The 18,840-nt window shown below is 37.6% G+C and overlaps 1 protein-coding gene and 1 pseudogene across 1 annotated transcript in view; both read left to right on the forward strand.

Annotated features, from left to right (window-relative positions):
* The window catches only part of LOC138711896 (facilitated trehalose transporter Tret1-like), a 156,050-nt gene extending 151,821 nt beyond the window's left edge, over positions 1-4,229 (forward strand). The window contains exon 4 of the mRNA XM_069843176.1: positions 2,192-4,229. Within this exon, the coding sequence (XP_069699277.1) occupies positions 2,192-3,390 (1,199 nt within the window). The 3' untranslated portion in view covers positions 3,391-4,229. The remainder of the gene's footprint in view (positions 1-2,191) is intronic.
* Positions 3,588-8,517, forward strand: LOC138711622 (cytochrome c oxidase subunit 1-like; annotated as a pseudogene).
* The last annotated feature ends 10,323 nt before the right edge of the window (positions 8,518-18,840 follow it).

Consider the following 18,840-nt stretch of genomic DNA (forward strand, 5'->3'; position numbering starts at 1 on the left):
GTGTGACTAATGAATGTGTGAGAAATGGCTACCAACAGCAATCCGAAACTAAACAAAATGAAATAAAGTCCTTGTAGTGAGCTTGTTTTGCTTTCGTAGTGCACAGTGTTGCAATTGTGAGTCATAAGGGAGAGGAGGGGACATATCATCAGATCACAGTGAGGCCTTAATTTGATTCTCTTTGTCTGCCATGTACATAACGGTGTTCTGGATGGCTCACCACCTTCAGAGACAAAAAAACCCTCAATTTCCTCTGCAGTAAGTTTATTGTATCGTCGTTGATCTAACCCACTGTCATGTAATTCTGCATTCCGAGCAATGGTACACAGACTAGCTACTCAACATACCAACGAGCCAACAAGATTACAAGAAGAGTTGAACACAATCAAATACACAGCACAAGAAAAGGAATACAACTCTAACGTGATAGATAACATAATAAGAAAGACAAACCAGAATTACAAAAAAAAAAAAAAATAATAAAAATAAACAAAAACACAGAACACAAAAAATACATCACACTAACATATGAAAACCAAAAGACACACAAGATTGCATCCTCGTTCAAGAAATTAAATTACAACATCGCATATAGAACACAAAGCACTCTACAAACTCATCTAAATACACAAACAACATAAACAAACAAATGCAACCACACAGATGTATACAAACCCAAATGCAATCTACCTGCAACAACTTCTACATAGGACAGACAGGCAGATCATTTGATACACGTTACAGAGAACACATCATAGCCATAACCAAATCACAAAACACTTCCATATACAGAACACATCACAAACGCCAACCACACCTATAGCAACATAAACACAGACATGGAAATTCTACATCTCCAACAGAAAACCCAGAAACTAAGCACACTAGAGCAATACCAAATATACAGGCACACAAAAACACACCCGCATCAAATCATCAACACACAACTCAATTTCAGAACACACTACTTGACTGCATATTACATTACACAAACACACCCCCAAAGGAAACACAATCAGAAGACCGCCCAGTTCTGAGGATAGCCCACAGGCTGAAAGTAGTCAACGAGGTTACCTAGTTAATTAACAAGTGAAAGCATGCATATATTTTATATTCCAAATGTATACAGTCTGTTTAAAAATAGAGGGCATAATTTAATGTATGTATTCCCCATATGTAGACAATACAAAAAGTTCCTTACAACACATATCCGGAAATGCTTGGTTTTCGAGTTATGGCCTCCAAACAGTGATATTCACAAGAACGTTTTTCTTCCCGCAGATAGGTGTCGTGACAGAAGATATTAACAGAGGACACTGACAGTTAATTCCGAGGTGAAGGGTACATTGAGTTTTGTGTTTAGCGTTGTACTGTACGACATGTACTCAAATCAGGAGCTGGCAGAAGTGCACTTCATGTACGGTAAGGCGGACGGCATTGCTGCGCTGGCTCGTTGTTTGTACCACGAGAGGCACTTTGATCGATGAATAGGTAGAAGTGGCCCAATTCCTTGGCCTCCGCACTCACCTGATTCGAACTCTATCGATTTCTATTTGTGGGGCCATTTAAAATCATTGGTGTATTCGTCTTCTGTGCCTGACAACATCTGCTGTAAAGGCAACTACCTGCGGCAAGAAAAACGTTCCGGTGAATATCACTGTTTTGAAGGCCATAAGTCGGAAATCAATCATTTCCGGACACATGTTGTAATGAACCTTTTGTATCGTCTAAATGTGAGGAATACATACCTGAACTTTTGCCCTCTGTTTTTGAAACACCTTATATATATATATATATATATATATATATATATATATATATATATATATACACACACACAAGCTTGAGGAAAATATATATATATATATACACACACACAAGCTTGAGGAAAATTAAACTGGCAAAATCCATTACAGAATGAATGAAATCAAGACAAGTAGTTATTAATAATAAACAGTCAAGGAACATAGTTATAAAAATTAACTATGTCCGGAAATGTTATCATCCGTCGCTAGAGGACGTTCAAGTTGACAAGCAATACTAATTGAGTTAAATGAGGATAAGATAAATCTGGAAGTCGAAGTAGAGTTCACATGATATATACAGCTAAAAATTCTGACACTTGAGCCACCGCTTTGTGTTGAATTGCATTTGGAATTGGTGTTGAGATCTGATCCGCTCTGTGTTGCAGCTAGCACAGCCGTGCTTTCGATGGCGCTGGGCTGCGTGCTCAGTGGCCCGCTCATGGACCGCTACGGCCGCCGCCTCGCTCACCAGCTGTCCTGCTTGCCCTTCGCGCTGGGCTGGCTGCTGCTCGCCGGCTCCACCTCCTTGCCCATGCTGTATGCGGGACGCTTCCTCACGGGGTTGTGCGTGGGCCTCATCAGTCCTCTCTCCACCATATACATCGCAGAGACTGCTGGGCCGAAAGCCCGCGGGCCACTGCTAGCCGTCGTCTCTTTCTGTGTAGCGCTGGGCATCCTGTTCGCGCATCTCTTGGGCTCTTTCCTGACGTGGCAATACACTGCGGCACTGTCGACGATGCTGCCCGTCATCTGCTTCGTCGCGATGGCGACGGTGCCGGAGACGCCGTGCTGGCTGCTGGCTAGGGGGCGCCGGCGGCAAGCGGAGGACGCTTTCGTTTGGTTCCGAGGCCGCGACACTGAAGCGGAGGCGGAGCTGCAGCTGTTGTTGCACAAGAACAAGCAGGAACAAGAGACGAGCGCCGAGCGCATCAGTCTGTTGAACCCCACGTTTCTGCGACCTTTCTTGGTCATGAACCTGTATTTCGTGGTGCAACAGTGCAGCGGTGTGAACGCAGTCACGTTTTATACAGTACACATACTGCGGCAGGTCGGACTCGACATGGGCGAGCACCTGGCTACCGTCGTCATCGACGTGGTGCGCGTCTTAACATCCACCGCCGCTTGCGCCTTGCTCAAGAGATTCGATCGGCGGACCCTAACGTCCGTGTCCGGCCTGGGCTCAGCAGTGTCGCTGCTGGCTCTTGCGGCCTTCCTCTTCGCCACATGCGACCAGGCCGTTCCTGCATCCTGGGGATGGTTGCCTGTGGCCTTTCTAGTCTCGTATGTGAGCTTCGTGAGTGTAGGGCTCGTCCCCCTGCCTTGGGTCATGGTGGGCGAAGTGTTTCCGGCCTCCTCCCGAGGTCTGGGCAGCGGTATTACCTCCGGCTTCTGCTTCGTGGTCTTCTTTGCTGTCGTGAAGACGGGCCCCGCTATGTTTTCCGGTGTAGGCGCTGCAGGAACCTTTACTGCTTATGGACTAGTGGCCCTGGTAGGAACGTGGCTCCTGCATCTTTGGCTTCCTGAAACCAGGAACAAAACGTTGCAGGATATAGAGAATGAGTTCAGAAATAGAGGGGAAGTTTAGATTTGCTTCTCGATGAGTTACACATTGAAGTACAAAATATAAAACACGTCTCACCGTTCAGAGACGCGGAAATAGGAATACAGGAAAAGCGGGTAAGTTATCAAGACCAGGAATTCTGTCATTCATCTATTTCCTTATATTGGACAAATTTCATAGCTTCATTATCTAGAATAAAAATGGAATGAAGGTCAGACGGAATGGTGATTATGATGATGGAGAAACGCAAGAATGCAGAGAAAAACATCAACAGCGATGTTGTATTAGGTACACAATGTCACTATGGATTTTTCTATGAAAAATCACAAGCCTCACCGGGACTCAAATCATTACTTGTTGCGTGACAGGCTGATATTTTACAGCAATCAGCTATAGCATAAGTATAAAGTAATCCAATTTACAACTCGAAGGAAGCTATGTCACACTATAACATGCTTCTTTTTCTTTCTTTTTTTTTTTTTTAGTACAGTTAATTAGTAGCACTTGTATGGCATACATATCGTGCCTACATGCTGAACGGGCCAAAAGTTACTGTCCATTGTTTTTAAAATTGCTTTCCTTCTGCGTTGATACTTTCCCGCATAGTATTTTATCCCAAACAATTTCTTTAGAAACTTTTCAATGGCTGCTTTCAACTTCTCAACAGTTTTGATATGGATAGTGATTTTTGACCAATTTTGTACAGTATATCAAAGTCCTTTTTCATAACAGTCCACATAAGCTGACATCTTCTGACTTGTAGAAAATCGCAAGATATGCAATTGTGTTAACTTAGTTATATTAATAATTATTTATGTATGTTTATTTAACTTACCATGAAAATAAATGTTATTAGTTTCTGATTGCCTTGTTTATTTAATATTTATGATTTAATGGTGATGCAGTGTCGTTACAATAGCTGTGCACCACATTTTCAAATGCCGGAAAGTAGGCCTGTACATTGAAACTTGTGGTATACGTTACATTTAGCCTTAATACCGGTACTCGTGACTTTAGAAGGAAGCGGATCGCATTACATCTCTTCAGACTGTAAGTTATTGTTAATAGTGAAAGGCATGACGGTACTCATTTGGTATGAGAATTAATGGCTCCAAAACACCGATATTGCAATTATGATCCATTTTCTCCATCCAGTATTGAATCCTCAATCTTTCAGTTCAAAGCCAGCTGCTATAAAGCTACCAGCTGAGCTCTACTACTCCATTTCGTCCCTAACTCTGAGTCAGGTTAAACTTTAAAAAGAACGAAAAAAAACCTCACATTTTGATTATTTTGTTAAGTTGTATTTACTTATAACCGCTTTAACTCCTAGGTCATAACGCGACTGTCTATAGTTTGCTGTGGGGAATGCTTATTTCCCTTGAACTATAGCTAGTAGTTCGCGGTATATTCCAGTCTAATCCGACATTCGCCTCTATTTAATTGAAAATTAGTTAAATTCAGTCGAGGAAAACCATGGAAAGAACCTTGACCACATGGTTCGGCACTGAGGATCCAACCCAGGAGTCCATACCTGTGGAGTAACGGCCAGCGCGTCTGGCTGCGAAACCAGGTGGCCCGGGCTCGAATCCCGGTCGGGGCAAGTTACCTGGTCGAGGTTTTTTCCGGGGTTTTCCCTCAACCCAATATGAGCAAATGCTGGGTAACTTTCGGTGCTGGACCCTGGACTCATTTCACCGGCATTATCACCTTCATATCATTCAGACGCTAAATAACCTAGATGTTGATACAGCGTCGTAAAATAACCCAATAAAAAAATCCAACCCAGGATATTCCGAATGCAAGTTCATTGAGTTATCAATGAGCTAACTTGCTCGGTATTTTGATTAATGTACTAGCCTTAAAATATTCTATTTTACATTCTTATTACACGAAATAAATAAAAATTTAATTATCCAGACGCTGCAAATAGTTTCAATATAAGCAGTAATGTCTACCGTTTTCTGCAACTCCGGTACCGAAAAAAAAAATAGTTTTTTTTCGGCAAGTCGTTTTATGTATGAAAGTCCTTTAATTTTTGGACAAGGTTTTTGTCACATTCGTATGAAATAGGACTACTTACTTACAAATGGCTTTTAAGGAACTCGAAGGTTCATTGCCGCCCTCACATAAGCCCGCCATCGGACCCCATCCTGTGTAAGATTAATCCAGTTTCTATCGTCATATCCCACCTCCCTCAAATCCATTTTTATATTATCTTCCCATCTAAGTCTCGGTCTCTCCAAAGGTCTTTCTCCCTCCGGCCTTCGAACTAACACTCTATATGTATTTCTGGATTTGCCCATATTTGCTACATGGTCTACTAATCTCAAACATCTGGATTTAATATTCCTAATAATGTCAGGTGAAGAATACATGTGTGTAGTTCTGCATTGTGTAACTTTCTCCTGTAACTTCATCTCTCTTAGCCCCAAATATTTTCCTAAGCACCTTATTCTCGAACACCCTCAACCTCTGTTACTTTCTCAAAGCGAAAGTCCAAGTTTCACAACCATACAGAATAACCGGTAACATAACTGTTTTATACATTCTAACTCTCAGGCTTTTTGAGACTAAGTGACAAATGCTTTTCAACCGAATAATAACAGGCATTTCCCATATTTAGGTATTCTGCGTTTAATTTCCTTCCGAGTACTAATTATATATATATATATATATATATATATATATATATATATATATATATATATATATATATATATATATATATATATCTTGCTTTGGAGTAATGATAACATAATTAAAATAGATCAGTGAATTGAAAATATACCAATAAATATCCTCCAAAAAATTCATTTCAATATCTTGAACAGTTCAAGAGGAAATATGACCGAATAGGCCATTCACACTCCCCTTTAAGTTAATTTTGAACTAGTATCTTTGAAAACTATAAATAAATGTTATATTTCTGTAAGGCTAAGTAATTAATAATTTACTCCTATAGAATTGCTTTCTATTATCGTAAAAGTATGATTATAAGAACTTAATAATCTAGTAGAAGAGAAAATTTCTTCTCAATAGATTTACTGTCTTAGATTTACTGTCTATCACCTATATCACGTATTCAACCTCAGCCACTCTGCTAACCTTACAACGATGAATATTTTCAGTAAATCATAAGGATATTGGAACTTTATAATTCATTTTTGGTGTCTGATTGGGTATAGTAGGAATATCTTTAAGAATATTATTTCGTGCTGAATCGTTCGTTAATTGGAGATGATCAAATGTATGCTTTAATTGTATTTGCTCACGCCTTCATTATAAATTTATTTACAGTAATACCAATTAGGCGTATAATTGGTGGATTTGGTAACTGATTAGTTACATTAATACTAGGAGTCCCAGATATAGCATTTTCACAAATAAACGATATAACATTTTGATCATTACTACCTTCATTAACCCTGCTACTAGCAAGTAGTGTAGTAGAAAGAGGTGCAGGTACAGGTTGAACAGTATATCCACCACTAGCAAGGGGTACTGCACATCCCGGAACATTAGTTGACCTAACAATCTTTTTCATTACACTTAGCTGGTATGTCCTCAATCCTAGGAGCTGTTAATTTTATTTCAACAACAAAATTAACATAAAACCAATTAATATAAAGCCAGATCGAATTCCACTATTTATATGAGCCGTAGCTATTACAGACTTATCATCATCATTATTATTATTATTAATATTATTATTATTATTATTATTATTATTATTATTATTATTATTATTATTATTGTCACTACCAGTACTTGGTGGAAAATTACCATATTATTAACCGATCGAAATCTAAATACATCTTTCTTGGATTCCGCTAGAGCAGGTGACCCAATTTTAAATCAACATCAATTTTGGTTATTTATTTATTTGTTTCTTTGTTTAATTATTTATTTATTATTCCATTTATTTATTTATTTACTCTGATCCAGTTAAGGCCATCAGGCCTTCTCTTCCACACTACCAGAAATGCAATACAACTACAAGAAAAAGTAATTCTAAAATTCTTCGGATACCAAGAAGTATACATTCTAATTCTACCAGAATGTGGTATAATTTCGCATAGGTATTATTTATTATGCAAGAGGTAAGGAGGAAGCATTTAGAAACTTAAGGATAATCTTTGCTATATACCCAATTGGTTTATTAGGTTTTGTGGTATGTGCATACCATACTGTAGGAATAGATGTTGATACACGGGCGTATTTTACATGAGCCACTATAATTATTGCATTATCAACAGGAATTCACATTTTTAGTTGATTAACTACCATATATGGATCCCAAATATCTTATAGAGCCCCTTGCCTATGATCACTAGGATTTCTATTAGCAAATTCATCAATTATGCAAATCTAGCTTTCAGGTAAAGCTTCCTGTGAAGCAGATTTCAATAATTTCAAGGGAAAAATTGTTCCGGGGGCGGGTATCGCTCCCGGGACCTCTGACTGAACGTATCAGCGCTCTTACCGACTGAGATACCCAGGAACTCCATCCCACACCTCCTCAATTTTTCCCCTCTTATCCATTCACCTCGAGTGGGCTGATGAGACGCCAGAACCCATATCGAGTACACACAAACTCTGCGTGACTAGAAATTGTGGCTTTCTGTTAACGTACCTACAGCAACGTATATATTATGCAAATGTAGTTTTCAGGCAAAGCTCTCTATGAAGCAGACTTGAATAATTTTATTTCAAGGGAAAAATTATTCTGGGACCGAGCTTACCCAGGAACTCCACCCCAGACCGTCTCAATTTTTCCTCTTATATCCACTCACCTCGAGTAGGCTGACGAGACGCCACAACACATCGAATGCACACAAACTCTGTGTGACTAGAAATTGTTGAAACATTTTGTTATACCTTGTGTTACGAAAGCGCTCTTATTGGTGAAATCTTGTTAACAAAATGTGAGAGAACTGAGATCCTGACGACGCAAGACGGACACAAGAGGTATGCATATTTTTAAACAAACTTGTTCAAATCGCCGAACTATTTCTGAAGCAAGTATGAGTAATTTACAATTCATTTTCATTTTAACTCCACATCAAATGCAACATTTGACCAGTGTCGAATAATTGGACTCAACTTTTAGTGATACAGCTGCGTTGTGCATATATATATATATATATATATATATATATATATATATATATAGAGCACACAACTAACATATTGTCTTCGTAATGTATAAAGTTTTAAACAATTGACATTTATTTGTAGATGGAACATACAGTATGTTCATATACATACAAGCTTTTTATCATACACACTTACAATAAGCATTGCCTACATGTTCACAGTATGTCTAAATGGGGCAATTAACAGTCCACAATGACAGATTTTTTTTTATCAAACGTTATACAGTATTTGTTTTTATTCACTTCTTAAGCACAAGGCATTTGATCACAACTTTGTACAAGCACGTATTTTATTCACAAGTGTTTTATATTTCCTTGTAATGTGTACATAATATGTATGTATTTGTAGCTTTTTCAGGTAATTCACGATATTATGGCTCATGTCAAGCTGTATAACACTTATTGCCTTTTAATATTTGTGTGTATAACCACAATATGACAAAGTCTCTCATACAGAACATTCTCATACTAATACAATACACTTTTTTGTACATTTCTCTATACATTTGATTTTAAATATTTGAATACTATTGCATGCCTGATGATGCCCCTTTGGTGGGTGAAAACGTTTGCAAGTGAAATTAAAGGTAAATGTATATCAAAAACAACGATATGTAACTTGCTTTTATACATTTTGTTAAGCCATAAAGATTGATTATTAAAAAATATTGGTATAAGTAAGAGAAGTATGAGTAGAATATATATTATAAAAGAAATGAGGGCAATAATGACTGAAATAACAGCTGCCTGCTGTCAGTAAGGTGTACTTCAAGAAGCAGTCTGCCTACATTAACGGAGATACGAGGTTTGATCATTGAATTCCGTGTCCTGTCCCATAAGTGGAAATAAAATTACCTCATTTAAATTTGGCTCCCATCCCCTTCAAGGTAGTCTATTTGGGCAGCTATACACTGATCCCAACATCTCTGCCATTTTTGGTATGCCTCCTGGAGGTCGCGTTTTTGAAGCGTGTCAGGCACCTTCTGCGATTCGCGCTGGATCTCCTTCATAATGCCAAAACGGTGACCCTTTAGCTTGAATTTCATCGTCGGAAAGAAAAAAAAGAAAGTCGCAGGTGGCCAAAGCTGGTGAATAAGGGGGTGAGGAACGACGACTATCTTATTACGGGTGCAAAACTGGAGTGTTGCGAGAGCTCTGTGAGCTCTGTGAACTGGCGCAGTGTCGTGGCTGCTTTTTGTCCAGAGTTTTGGTCGTTCATATTCAAAATGGACGTGAGGATCATTATGCATAATTTGTCGAATTTTTTCGAAATTTTCGGCAGTGTTGCACGTGTGTGGTCGACCTGGCCTCTCGTCGTCCTTCAGCGATGTTCTCCCATTTCTGAAACGCGAATGCCATTCAAAACACCTCGCCTGACTCACTGCTTCGTTCCCGTAGGCTTGCTTCAACATGCCATGGGTTATGGTTGCAGATTTCCCAAAGAATTTTAAGTTGGCTCTCTGCTTCAGTTTCGAGTCCATCGTGATTTCGCAAATGCGCGGATGCACGTGCTAACAAAACCTTGTGTAACACAAGTCTCAATGAAGATAGCGCTTCGAAACATTGTGTCGTGTCTCTTCTAGGTCGTCTAGTGTCATTGCTGCGCGCACGTGTGTCAATCACGTGATCCCTTCGCCCACAGCAGATACAATCTCGGAATTTAATGATCACACCGCGCATATTTTTCTTAATAATAAAGAACTTCGTTGTTTATTTCAACATCAGCAAGCATGCACCTGCAATTTTGATAGTAGGTGGACGTGATTCACATAGTTGTAATCATGGCACTCTTAACTTTGCAGTAAAAAACGGATCATGCATTTTTTGTCTTCCTCCACACACCACAGCCTGGCTTCAATCAGCAGATAGGGGTCTGTTTAGTCCTCTGTTGAAAGCTTACAACAGTGGTGCTACAGCTTTCTTCAAGCAACATAGGAGAACTTTTAAGAAGGTCGAGTTTGCTTCCACTGTCAAAGAAGCATGGAACAGATGTGTCAATGTATGTATGTCTGGCTGTAAATGCTTTTTGAGCTTCAGGCCCTTTTCCACTGCACACGAGTGTCATTCCTGATTATGCTTACATTGGAACTGCAGCATGAGGTGACAAACCTACAATTCATACAATTCCTTCCAGTGATTCAAATGTCTTAGAATCTCCAAACGTCATTTATCGCGAAAGAGTCACATCATCTGCCAAAGGCCTTGCCCAGTAACCATCACAAATTGCATATATAATATAGTTAATACAGTTATATTTTCAAGTATTTTAAGTGTTTTTTCACTTCTTTTAGTTGATTGTGATTCATGCCGTTAATGCCCATTTTACCCCCACACTCGGGGGAATATGGGCAAAACACATTAACTTGCATTTTGCAGTTTAACTTGCATACGTTTAGGAGAAAGCAGTAAGAATTCTTATATAATATAGCTAAATTGTTAAGAAACATATCCCAGCTGTGAAATTAATTAATGGAAAAATTCGAGAGATATTGCACCCGAAATAGTACTAAGGTGCCCATATTCCCCCGACTTCTCCTATAGTATTATTTAAAAGTACTGGCAAAAGTGTACTAATGCTGATGGAATATAGTAATCTTTGATGTCCTAGAAGAATTACTTGCGCTTTACCTGGATTAAGGTTTAGCCCGCATTTTGTAGTCCGCCTGCTGACTGACGTGAAATCATTATTTAATTTTGACAGGCTATCATTAAGTGAGTTTGGCCGTGAATGTATTTATGTCTGAAGATCACCTGCATAGAGATGGTGCTGACAATGTTTAAGGGCAGTCTCAGTGAAACATACAGCAGAGTCCGTATAGGTCAGTTTCTATCTGATGCGTTTCCAATTCACTGCGGGCTAAAGCAGGGAGATGCACTATCACCTTTACTTTTTAACTTCGCTCTAGAATATGCCATTAGGAAAGTTCAGGATAACAGGCAGGGTTTGGAATTGAACGGGTTACATCAGCTTCTTGTCTATGCAGATGACGTGAATATGTTAGGAGAAAATACACAAACGATTAGGGAAAACACGGAAATTTTACTTGAAGCAAGTAAAGCGATCGGTTTGGAAGTAAATCCCGAAAAGACGAAGTATATGATTATGTCTCGTGACCAGAATATTGTACGAAATGGAAACATAAAAATTGGAGATTTATCCTTCGAAGAGGTGGAAAAATTCAAATATCTTGGAGCAACAGTAACAAATATAAATGACACTCGGGAGGAAATTAAACGCAGAATAAATATGGGAAATGCGTGTTATTATTCGGTTGAGAAACGCTTATCATCCAGTCTGCTGTCCAAAAATCTGAAAGTAAGAATTTATAAAACAGTTATATTACCGGTTCTTCTGTATGGTTGTGAAACTTGGACCCTCACTCTGAGAGAGGAACATAGGTTAAGGGTGTTTGAGAATAAGGTGCTTTGGAAAATATTTGGGGCTAAGCGGGATGAAGTTACAGGAGAATGGAGAAAGTTACACAACACAGAACTGCACGCATTGTATTCTCCACCTAACATAATTAGGAACTTAAAATCCAGACGTTTGAGATGGGCAGGGCATGTAGCACGTATGGGCGAATTCAGAAATTCATATAGAGTGTTAGTTGGGAGACCGGAGGGAAAAAGACCTATAGGGAGGCCGAGACGTAGATGGGAGGATAATATTAAAATGGATTTGAGGGAGGTGTGGTGTGATGATAGAGACTGGATTAATCTTGCACAGGATAGGGACCGATGGCGGACTTATGTGAGGGCGGCAATGAACCTTCGGGTTCCTTAAAAGCCATTTGTAAGTAAGTAAGAGTTGTCGTTAATGTAAATAGCGAAAAGTAGAGGCCTTAGTACAGATCCTTGAGGAATTCCTGCCTTGACGTCTCGCCATGTAGAAAACAGATTATTGTGTGACACACATTGATGACGATCGCGAAGGTAAGACTCCATCCACATGTTTGGTCTGAGAAATGCAACATTTTCAGCTCAAATTTTATTGTGTATTGTTAATATTGTATAAACCACTGCCACCGGGTGCTTGCCCACTTGCAGTGTAAATAAATACATACATTATTATTATTTCTTTCTCTCTCTCTCTTTCTCTCTCTTGTTTCCATTATTGCCTGCTCTTCAAGAATATTTGTGAATGCCAAATTTTTGTACAATGCAAAACAAAATAGGCCTAATGGTATGGGATCTCTTTTCATGGTGAGGTTATAACTGCACATGAACTAGAGACAGTATCTCAGCAGAAGCAGACATATCAGATGTATTGCTTTCCGGCACGAGAATATATATTATCAAAACAGTAATGATATTCATTTTTGATTTTAGTAGGTTATTTTACGACGCTTTCTCAACAACTTAGGTTATTTAGCGTCTGAATGAAATGAAGGTGATAATGCCGGTGAAATGAGTCCGGGTCCAGCACCGAAAGTTACCCATCATTTGCTCATATTGGGTTGAGGGAAAACCCCGGAAAAAACCACAACCAGGTAACTTGTCCCGACCGGGAATCGAACCCGGGCCACATGATTTTGCAGCCAGACTCGCTAACCGTTACTCCACAGGTGTGGGCTCAGTAATGATTGTATCAGTATCAAGATAAATCTTATCTCAAATTACAGGTACTCAACAAAAATCAATAATACTATTTCTAAATCTTTGGATTTAATTTTAATTAAATATTCGGTGAACACAGACAATAAGAAAAACTTACTTTACGTTATACTTTTATAACTAATGATTAAAAAGTCTCCTTTTCTAGTACCATGAGCATTTTCTTCAGCCAATTAAAAATGGCTACCTCCCACTTTAATTTTTAAAGTAGTAACCGGTAAACTTATAAGAAATTAAATTTCCCAAGCCGTTTTTAAAGCAATTATGTTTTGTTTACATTTATCATTGTTTCACCAAATTCTCGCATACGCGAGCTGCATATCTCCAGGCAATAACCTTTACAGCTTTGTCAGGGTTATCACGTTTCAAAATTCCTTTGCAGAAGAAAAAAAAATACATTTATTCTGATTACATTTTTGCACATATAAAGAACAAAAATAAAATTGTTTCAATCATTAATTATAATAGTACACTGCTCTGTTAAATTTACTGAGCATAGGCCTATTAGGAATTAATTCAATAGCTTTCCCAAAATACGCTATGAAATGGTTAATTTAAAATAATTTTTTCTCGAAAAGAAAGCAAAAACGAACAAAATTGTATTATACTTCTTTGCTGAAAATATCGGTCCAATTTGACGTACAGGATCATAAAAAGCAAATTTAGATGGATAAAAAAAAGCGAAATTTAGTGTAATTCAGTAAGAATATAAAGTCTTTTTTATGATTTTTGCATGATTTTTATGGATTGAAATTGGGTGAAAACATCAGCTGGATTGAGGCAGAGAGAACATATAAAGGACCGAAATTGCGTCACTGACAGGTGACGTCCTAACGAACTTTCACCTTTAATAATGTCTTATGCAATATTTTGGATATTAAAACTGAACGATGAACAGTCAGATCTAGAACACAACTAATTGTAATGCAAATGTATACTAAACAATACCAAATATTGTGACAATATTGCACAATAATAGGGGAGACTGGGGTAAAGTGGTTACCTTAAGAGAAAATAAGCTACAGAACGTGAATTAGCTTTGTTTTCCTCTCACAATCTTTGCTACTAAAAAGACGTTTCCTTCCCCTTTTTAATGCAATCATTACGAATTGTTTACTAATTCATCTTTTTATGTAATCAAGAATTTTTTGTTTGTCTGCACATTGACCACTTTACCCCAGGCCCTGGGTAATGTGGTCCCCCAAGAATAAAGATACTTATAAATGAATGATTACAGTTATATTATGAATTTTTTCGACAAAAAATGTTTATTAAGCGTTTTTATCGAATAGTGCACCATTAATTCACATTGCAAAAAGACAAAAACAAAATATAGTAGTGAAAGTAGAACATAGCACAATGGAAAAAGGAACGCTGTCAACATTCATACACAAAACCTGTGTTAGTTAAAAAAAAAAAACATAGCATTGAAAGTAGAATTAGGATAATAAAGAAGTTATTGTAAACATTTCTAAACCCAAGCTAGTCTTTGTGCGAGATAATATATTTTTTTATTTTTTAAGTTTATTTACACAGAAATCACATTTGAAATCGTCGCTGCCATCATCTTCAAACACAGCACATTCCTCGTGAGCCCATTCTAAGCATGATGAACAACGTATCCATCCTTCACCTCCGGTTGACCTGAGATAGCCTAAGTGTCCTTACAGAAAATGCACTCCGCATCATCATTATCACTTCCTTCCTCGCTGCTTGTTTCTTCACGAAGAGCGACCTTCATCGTTTTCTGTTGCTGTTTCTTAGTTTCTATGTGATTATTTTTCATAATATTTCTCCGCACTCCCTTTATTGTAGACTGTTTGTTGTTCTTAGATTTATCTTTGGCTCCTTTGTCCTCTCTCTCTTGAGCCAATTGATTTTTATACGGACTACTGGTCAGGATTTCAGCTGAACCTGTTTTTCTCTTTTGGGAACGGGCAATAGTGGATTTGGGTGAAGAACTGATATCTTCCAGATTTACTGTGAAGGAAGAACTAGGCTGGGGAGAAATTGCTGCAGGAAGAGTGATAATGGAACCATCATTAGGCGTATCTGAGGATGTGGATGGAACTGGTCAACAGGCAAGGTTTCTGAATCGTTAGAAGATTCTACATGATTGAGAGGCCTGTCAGTAGGCAACGATGGAGCGAAATCCGTATCATCAAAAACATCTTGATCAAGAGAATATAATCCACATTTTTTAAAGCCATTTATTGCATTTGTAGGTGTTGCTGCTCGTAGATAAGCCTCTCCAAACGTTTACTGACCTAAAACTGTGTCTTGGTTGGAGTTCATTACTCTTGTCTTAAGAGTCATTCTTGGAATTCCGAATAATTTGCTGGCTTTTTTTGCAGCCCATTTCACCCTTCCTAACACACCTGATAGCCTCGCGCATTTTTGTTGGACTGCAGCTCTATTGGGAAGTTTTGCGGGGTCGATTTCTAGACATTTTATCTGTATTCTGCAACAACAAAGAAATAGTCACGAATTTAACAATTTCTGGGGCAAAATGGTGCCCTAGAAAAAATGGGGACCACGTTACCCCGACCGCTCTATTTTAAACAAAGTCATGGCTACGGACGGATACCATCTCTTTATAGTTTCGATAAACATTGAAATATGTAGTATAGAACTGGGTCTTACTTGAGTAATAACTTTATATAGTAACTCTCCTAATGACAGAAGGTACAGTGGTATGAAACAGGAAGCTTACCTTACATCAGATCTTCAAAAAATGGAATTTTCTCTGTATCTTATCATTTAACACGTCCAAACACTTCAGCAGACACGTACGTAATGGCTGGATAGAGAAGGAAGTACTACGGAACTCTAAACGGAGATGACAGCACCAACTGGAGAGATAAGTAGAGGGTACCACTTTACCCCGGGGGACCACTATAGATAGGTCTCCCCTACTGTTTTGTAGATATTTAGACAACATGTGTCACAACCAAAGTCATTAAGGTTTTGTTTCGGGATCACCAAAATTTAGCCTGTGGCATTGTTTATTCTTAGCTTATCCGCTCTGCCCGGTTTTCCCCTACCTCTTTGCAGCTGTGCGCTAAATGCGATACACAAACGAAATTTGTGCTGAAATCTCATGGAAAAACTGGGAATGATGATTAGACCGGTTTACACTGTGAAGAGAACAATAAGAGGACTCTTTAAAGCAATAAACTCAATATGCAATTTTGTGTGTTTGGCCATTTGTGCGCTGAGCGCCTCATATTAAATAATTGCGAGTTATTTCATCTGAGAAATATTCACAAGAAAGTAATAACATCAAATGGAGAAAAACAGTAGCATATTTGAAGCCTCTTGACTTGAGTAATGTAAAATGGGAGTAACACCAAAACCTGCTCACGTCTTTGATACTTTGATTACTTTTTCATTTAAATTATAAAAAAAAAGAAAAGAAATTACTATGTTAATATAAGAAGTACTGCATATTTCGAGATTTCCACGGAAACACAAGTGTCCGTCTAACTATATATACCTACATACTAAATGGATTATGTTCTGTATATACGACTGAATTCAAGAATGAATGATGCAAATAAAGAGAAAAAGTAATGTAATATAAAATCGAAATTGCCTCGAAAATTATTATAAATCTTTCACTCAAATTTTGTCCCTTTGTATAAGGTACGGTGACAAATTAAAAAATATGTATGCAATATGCCGTCTGAAAATAAAAATTAAACATTATTTGTATAATCATTACCTTCAATCGAAAACTTCAAGCAAGGAAACACTCAACGTAATCCATCCTGTTACGAAAAATAAATAAATAAATAAATTAATTAATTAATTAATACATTTCAACATCATACTTTTTCACCACTCTTTCTAGCACAGTTTCATTTCTTATTCTGTCTGTCCATTACACACGCTCCATTCTTCTCCATATTCACATTTAAAATGCTTCTAGTAGCTTCTTTTCACTTCGTTGTAATATTTATGTTTCTGCTCCATGCCATGCCACACTCCACACAAAACACTTTAATAATTTTTATTAATATTATTAATAATTTATTTTAAACCCACCAAAGCCTGTCCTAAGTCAGGTTGTAAAAGTGTGAGGGATAGAGGAGTAACAGCTCTATAAAAAAAACCTTGGTTCAGCTGGCCCGGCTGATAGTACCTCGTAAGGCCCCTTGCCAGAATTACGGTGAAGACTGCAACGGTCTACGAGACGACTTGGGACCAGGCGAACACCACAACGGCTTGATGAGCGGAAGCAGCAACTCTCACGGTGGGGTGAAACATAGTGCTACTAGGATGGAAGCAGTTAGGTAGCAGCCCTACCACCAACCTTACCCTGTGCAGCACCCGTGATGCGGCCAGGGGAAATACTCTTACTGCTGATATTCTCAAAGATGATAGCCGGCCTTTTAAACTTTACACGACCAATGCTAAACGTAAAAAGAATTTCACAATATATAAATATAGGAATTTGGAATGTCCGTAGTCTTTCCCAGAAACAACAAGAGTTAGAATTAGAAGTAAATAATGAAAAAATGGACATAGTTAAAAAAAAAAACAAAAAAAAAACAAAAAGGAACATGTGATATAGAATCTTACTCAACGATATACATATAGCGGAGTAGTCATAGAAAAAAAAAAGAGCTGTTGCAGGAATAGCAATAATGATACGTAAGAAATTGAAAAATAAAATTATATCATATAGTTGCATAAATAAACGAATTACAAGAAAGTAAACCTGTGAGTATAAATATAGACAGAGAATGGAAAGATTTAAAAGATTGTATTGAGAAAGTGGCTGAAGAAACGGAAGAAATGTTTAAAGAAAAAAGGATTCTATATTTTGGAATGAAGAATTAAAAGTAGCAATAACAGAGAAAAAGAAACTATATCTAAAATGGCTAGATCAAGAAGATAAAGATGCTATAGGAAAATATAGAACTCAATCAAGAATAACAAAAGCTTTGGTTAAAAGAGTTCAAAAAGAAAGTTGGGAAAAATATATAGCTGACATCGAACATGACATCCATGGAAGACAACATATGGCGTATAAAATAATGAAACATCTAAACAAAGAAAAAAAGATGCTGAAAATCTACAAATACTGGACGCCAGAGAATGGATAACATTTTGTAAGACCTTGTAGCACACTGATAAATCAGAAGAAGAACAGGTAGATAAAGACTTGACTCTTCACAACCCAGTTGATAATTTAGAATATGACGAACTAGAAGAAGCCCTTAAGAGTATTAAAAATAAGAAAGCACCAGGATTAGATAATATAAATGCAGAATTGTTAAAACATCTTCCTAAAGAAGCTAAATTTAGACTTTTGGACCTATTAAATCAATGTTGGCTACAAAGGAAAATACCAAATGAATGGAAAACAGCTATAGTAGTACCAATATTCAAAAAAGGACAACGAACAGAATGCAAGAACTATAGAGGGATCAGTCTACTGAACACGACTTATAAAATATATTATGCAAAGATCATTAATAATAGATTAAAAATATAGTGGAAAATATACTTTTAGAACAACTGACAGGATTCAGGAAAGGGAGGTCATGGTCAGATAATGCATTTATATTAAAATTATTAATTGAAAGGAGAAGAGTATTAAACTTGAAAACATATAGCCTTTATAGATTATTCTAAAGCTTTTGATAATGTTCTAAGAGAAAAACTGTGGAAAATTATGGACAAAAGATGTATA

Source organism: Periplaneta americana, chromosome 13 (genome assembly GCF_040183065.1).
Source record: "Periplaneta americana isolate PAMFEO1 chromosome 13, P.americana_PAMFEO1_priV1, whole genome shotgun sequence".
NCBI classification, from domain to species: domain Eukaryota; kingdom Metazoa; phylum Arthropoda; class Insecta; order Blattodea; family Blattidae; genus Periplaneta; species Periplaneta americana.